At 44.4% G+C, this 6,162-nt stretch overlaps 1 protein-coding gene across 2 annotated transcripts in view; it reads left to right on the top strand.

Moving 5' to 3' along the window:
• PDE8B (phosphodiesterase 8B) overlaps window positions 1–6,162 on the top strand; it is a 170,225-nt gene that overhangs the window by 104,535 nt on the left and 59,528 nt on the right. For both annotated transcript variants that reach the window (XM_005858060.2, XM_014549966.1), the window contains exons 7-8: window positions 2,665–2,743; window positions 5,226–5,366. In XM_005858060.2, the coding sequence (XP_005858122.1) occupies window positions 2,665–2,743; window positions 5,226–5,366 (220 nt within the window). The remainder of the gene's footprint in view (window positions 1–2,664; window positions 2,744–5,225; window positions 5,367–6,162) is intronic.

The raw sequence follows: 6,162 nt of genomic DNA on the forward strand, positions 1-6,162 counted from the left end.
CACCACTGTGCTGTCTGTAGACTTCATGCCCAGCCTCTCTAGCACTTGCCTTCCCCTCTGGACCATCGAGGGCCCTGAAGGAGGTGAGGGGGAAATGGTTACCTCGCCTGTACTTCAGGGGTTTCCACACCAAGGTTACTTTTCCTTGTGCTGCTTTTTCCAGTTTGCCAACTCCTTAACCTGAAGGATACAGAAATCCACTTGAGGCACAGAGTTACAAGGTTCCCAAGAACAGCAAGCAAACGAAGCAAGGGCTCTTCTGCATGAAGAGCATTAATAATTAATGTAAGGAATTAAATTCCAAAAACTCTAAGAACATGATTCAAGTCGATTACCTCATTTTGCTGCAGGTTTATTCAAATAGAACCATCCACCAAATTGGTTTAAACACAGTCCAGGAGTGTGTCTCACCGATATCCTCTCACCTCAGCTGTTGATAACAATTTGCTTTGTCCATTGGGCATTATACTTATTGAAGATCTTAAGCTTTGCGGATGATCATACAGTGGATGTTTAATAGATAAATTTTGCAGATTGGAGCTAAGATCTTGTATAAAGGAGCCTCTTGAATTGACAGAAACAATAGTACTCTGAAGCACCTGTTTGCGCACCTAGTTGAGACACAGGTACTTTAAGAAAACCCTTGGGCAAAAGGAATTTATCATTTAATATGTATAGAGGGATTTATCACATAAAGTGGGCGAGAGCTTAGTTTTGCAGCTCTCACAGTTGAGGCATTAGCCCCGGAGAGAGTGCTTTGATGTCTAACTTCTGGGGACCAGGGACCGCTTGCCTGTGGTGCCGAGTGGGTTCTGCTCCAGGCGCCTGGGAAATACTTCTGAGTCTTGCTCTTCACGGGAGGCGGTGCAGTGTCAGCGTGGGTAACACTTTAAAGTCTTCTTTTATTCTTTTTCTCTTATTTTAAGTGACATTTTATTAGCGTGCAGAGATGCTATTAGGACAGTATACAGTTCAAATTAGGTAGCCTGGAGCAATTTCAGTAAGAAAACTTACTGCACTTCTCAGGAGTCAGTTAGGTTTTTATTCTCCTCCGTTCACCCACATCACAATTACTCATTTTACTCACCCTCACACACGGCGGCTACCTCAACCTCTGCAACTATAGAAACGTGTCTTTCATTGGGCTAAAATCCTTCACTCCCCATAGAAGTTACCTTGTTTGGTATTGGTTTGTTATTTCCATGCTTGGTTTGAGATTTCAGGGATAATGGTGAGAAAAGATAGATTATGATTCACCTTTCACCAACCGCCTTTGAAAGCCTTAGAGAACAAAGAAATCTGACTGTGGGATTTTACAAATAATAACAAGTGCCATATGTTGAATTCTTATATTGTCCCAAGTACTTTGAGAGATGCCTCACGAAACTGTTTTGATTCTTATAACAACCTATAAAATATGTATTGTTTTCCTCATGTTATAGATGAGGAAACTGAGAGTCAGCCAAGATAAAAAGTTCTCCATGGTCCTAGACCTGGCAAAACACGGAACCAGATTTCACCCGCTCTGTTCTGCCCTGTGCCTGGTAAACAGTTCAGAACAGGATGGCAACGTTAGACGCCATTATGAGTGGAAGAAATGAATAACATTTTTAAAGTTTGTTTCACAAAACATCCATCCAGTAAATCAGCATCTTTTATGTCATGGGTAAGAAAGCCGTCACTGGTATTCTTTAAACAGCCCGTGCAAATAACAGAACTTGAGGAACTCGTTACATACTTGCTGTTAGATAGTAACTTACTGTATTTGGAGTTGCTCTAGATTTGGAAGAGTTAAAGTTCCTTCCAAGAATTGAGAAATTGAAATGATTTCAGATATTCCAGATAACCAGCCAAGGTCACCAAGGAAACTGCCCCCTCGAGAGCTGTGCAGTTGCCCAGGCGAGGGGCAGCCTGCCATGTCTGCCTTGCAGCGGGCCGGCGGGCGTGGGTGAAAGCAAAGCACTAGAAAGGCTTGTTTATTTGAGGTCACAAAAAAGGGGATAAAGTGTTTGTGCCTATTGCAGGAGGCCAGAATACCTCAGATCCAGTTGGGGCATAAGTGTGTTTTCTTAACGGATGGCAGCATGGTCAGGGAGAGCATCCTGGGTGTAGAACAGAGGGACCTAGAAGATGGTCCCTTGCACCTTCGTTCCCCTGTGTCAGTGCTAAGGTTTCATTCAGCATGTAGGTAATTCATTTTATTTTTTTAAATATATATTTTTTGTTTTAGGGAGAAGGAGACAGAAACATCGATGCATTAACATCAATAGGTTGCCTCCTGCACTCTGCCCCCTTTTCCTCCCCCACTTGGGATGGAGCCTGAAACCCAGGCATGTGCCCTGACCAGGAATCAAACCAGTGACCGCTTGGTACATGGGTTGATGCTCAACCACTGAGCCACGCCATCCGGGCTGTAGTTCATTTTATGACCCATGAATATTTTGCTGGTTATAATTCTTCTCTTTGTATCACATACATGAAAATATATGCTGCTGTTGATTCATTTAGTTGGAAAGCCTAGGTTTTTGTTTGTTTTTTTCTCAAAGCAGTATCGGAAGGTACGTTGCTTCAATGAACCCGAGGACCTGTTTACTTTGATAAACTAACAGATGAAGTGCTGATGGTTTTACGGTAGAACTAACATCGATCTTTTGCAACTTCCAGGGCCTGTAATTCAGTGTTTACAGCATTAGACCACTGTCATGAAGCCATAGAAATAACAAGCGATGAGCATGTGATTCAGGTACGGGGACATTTTTTATCTTTAAATGTCAAAGTAGAACCTTTTAAGTTTGAGCCACCCTTTTTCAAGCACTTTCCTTTAATTCTTACACTTTAGCACATTTTCTTTGGAGAAAGGAACACCAAAGTATTCAAAGAAAACTGATAGTGTGGGCTATTTCCCAGGGGTCAATAAGAGAATAAAGGGGACATATGTAATACTTTTAACAATAAAGATTTTGTTTTAATTTTTTTAAAAAACCTTATAGACTTAAGCTAAGAATTAGATATTTAATAAGAATAAAATTATACTCAAATCAGAGCCTGTAATTTCTTTGACAAAGGTGTACTAAATTCTTTGGACCATCTGTGAAGATAGCATTTACACAGAAGTGTATCAGAATTGTAGAGTAAAGGCTTATAAGTGCTTATGGGAACAAAATATTTTCTTTTTTCTTTCTTTCTTTCTTTCTTTATTTATTTTTAAATATATTTTATTGATTTTTTACAGAGAGGAAGGGTGAGGGATAGAGAGTTAGAAACATCGATGAGAGAGAAACATCAATCAGTTGCCTCCTGCACATCTCCTACTGGGGATGTGCCCGCAACCAAGGTACATGCCCTTGACCGGAATCGAACCTGGGACCCTTCAGTCCGCAGGCCGACGCTCTATCCACTGAGCCAAACCGGTTTCGGCGTATATATTTTTTTTTTAATTTGTCAGTTACAGTTGACACTTACATTTTATATTAGTGTCAGGTGTACAGCATAGTAGTTAGATATTTATATAATGTACAAAGTGATCCCCCCATAAGTGTACTATCACCTGACATTATATACAGATATTACAACATTACTAAATTCCCTATGCTGTACGTTAATCCCTGTGTTTGTTTTAAATACCAATCTGTACTTATTTTTTAAAATATTTTTTATTGATTTCAGAGAGGAAGAGAGAGGGAGAGAGAGATAGAAACATCAACGATGAGATAGAATCATTGATTGGCTGCCTCCTGCATGCCCCCTACTGGGGATCCAGCCTGCAACCTGGGCATGTGCCCTTGACCAGAATCGAACCTGGGACCTTTCAGTCCGCAGGCTGAAGTTCTATCCACTGAGCCAAACCGGTTAGGGCCCAATCTGTACTTCTTAATCCTTCACCTTTTTCACCCAGTCCCCAGCCTTCCTCCCATCTGGCAGCCACCAGTTTGTCCTCTGTATCTAAGAATCTGTTTCTTTTGGGAACAAAATATTTTCAAGGGTGTTCACTTATTTATAGTTGGTATTCTAATAACAAGGCACTCTAATGTACTAAAATCAGCTTCCTAAGGAAATGTGTATAGTTAGTAGGCAAGCCTTCGTTGAAATTACATTGTTGTATTTGTTGGAAAGTAAGGCATGTATACTTAAAACACACTCTGAAATGCAGGCTTTCCTCTGATGGCCACACCTGGTTTGCGTAGGGGCACTGAGTGTGAGGAACACGTACTCTCCTCAGTAGAGACCAAAGTCAGTGTTCAGCACAGTGGACCCACGGCAGACAGAGCCCACATTTGCTCTCCTGCATACGCCCCACTGCACACACAGACACAGCTGCTCTCATACCGAACCAATGACATCAGCACCCACCACGCCTAGGCCGGTCGTCGTCATGTTCATAAGGTATCTCATTTCCATGCAGTAACCCTATGAAAGAGACACAAGTGTCCCATTATACAGATGGGGAAACTGAGGACCAGCAAGGTCAGGAACTTACCCAAGGAAAGCTGTGGTCATAAATAGGAGACGCAAAATAGGTAGCCCTGTCTTTCTGACTCCGAAGCCTTTCCATGTGGTGTCCTGTTTGGCTTAATGCATGGGAGTGTTTCTTGAAATGGATCTGAAAGCGTCCTCATCTCATTGGCCGTTTCTGCTCTAGACCAAGCACACCCCCACCTGTTTCCAGACTTGAGCAGTCAGGTCTCTTCATGAAGCACGTTCGCTTTGCACCTCCCTGTTTACAATGGGCAGCCGGGGGTGACCTCAGTAATGAGGAGAAGGGGCTCCCTGCTCTCTATTCACCTTCCCCACTTGTAACCTAACAGATGGCGCTTTCATAGCGTCCTTCATCCACAGTGGGCACCTGGGGCGGGAAACCCTGTGCCTCCGGGAGAGGTAACACGGTGATGCTGTCAACACGATGTCAATCACCTCCCAGCCTATGCCGTGAGCAGGACCAAAAGGGCTGAGGACGGTGGGTGCCTGGACAGGGGAGACTATACAGACTGCAGTTTTTTTGGGGGGAACCTGTCAGGCCCCTTTAAAAACCTACCAGCCCTCTGAGGATAACACAAGCGCGAGGAGGAAGACGTGGACCGGAGCATGTTGTATGTGAGGGAACTGAGATGATCTCTGTGTGTGGGTTTTGAGATGGTCCTGACAGGCTCTTCCAGCAGGTCCCCTGCACCCCAGCAGGCTTTCCTCCAGGCGTCCCCGAACTGACCCGTGACCACTTCCGTTCACAGTATGTCAACCCAGCCTTCGAAAGGATGATGGGCTACCACAAGAACGAGCTGCTCGGGAGAGAACTCGCGGAGCTGCCCAAAAGCGATAAGAACCGGGCAGACCTCCTCGACACCATCAACACGTGCATCAGGAAGGGCAAGGTGGGTGACACTAACAACAGCCCGCACACGCCTCCCCAACGCACTCGCCTCTACTGTGGGTTTTTATGTCACATCGTAAAGATTGGCTTCTTTCGTGATGTTATAATTAAATGAAACATGTTTGTGTTTGCAAAATGGATATCCAGCAAATCTGGGGCTTATGATGACACTACAGAATCTGGCAGTTTTTTCTAAGGCAACATCATCGTTTGCATGAATACGCCCCACCTGTCATTCCTGGAATATCATTCGCGCCGATCCCGCCCATAGAGCTGATATGTGTCAGCTTATCCAGTGTTTGGGGGACTAGATGTATTTAGTGTCAGTGTTCACACGTAGGCCCAGTTGTCCTTTTCCTGTTCTCTAGCACCCAGTTCATAGAGAGATGGCTTCCGTCTCCCTGCTGCACCCATTGGTCCCCGTAGACGAGGGCAGCGGTGCAAATGCAGCAGCATCTTCCCTCGAGCCCTCCCCCCGGGCGCGTTGCTGTCCCAGCCAGAATGGCCTCGCATTTTCTCCTGAGCACTCAGGGTGCTTTCTCACATGTTATTGCTTTCATCTTGCTTTCTTGGATCTGAAGTAGTTAGATGACCATTGTTTTCATTTCATGGGGGGCTGTTGTACAAACATAAAGTAGTTTGGATTATATATGATGCCCAGAATTAATGTTTTAAAAATGGGGGCAGTGGGAATGAGAAAGAAACAGGACATTGGCAAGTCATCCAGAATACCCACCAGAATACTGCCCCATGGTGGCCCGACGTGCGTGCTGGTGAGCCACCTGTGGAGGGGCAGC

This window comes from Myotis brandtii, unplaced genomic scaffold (assembly GCF_000412655.1).
Source record: "Myotis brandtii unplaced genomic scaffold, ASM41265v1 scaffold115, whole genome shotgun sequence".
Taxonomy (NCBI): Eukaryota; Metazoa; Chordata; class Mammalia; order Chiroptera; family Vespertilionidae; genus Myotis; species Myotis brandtii.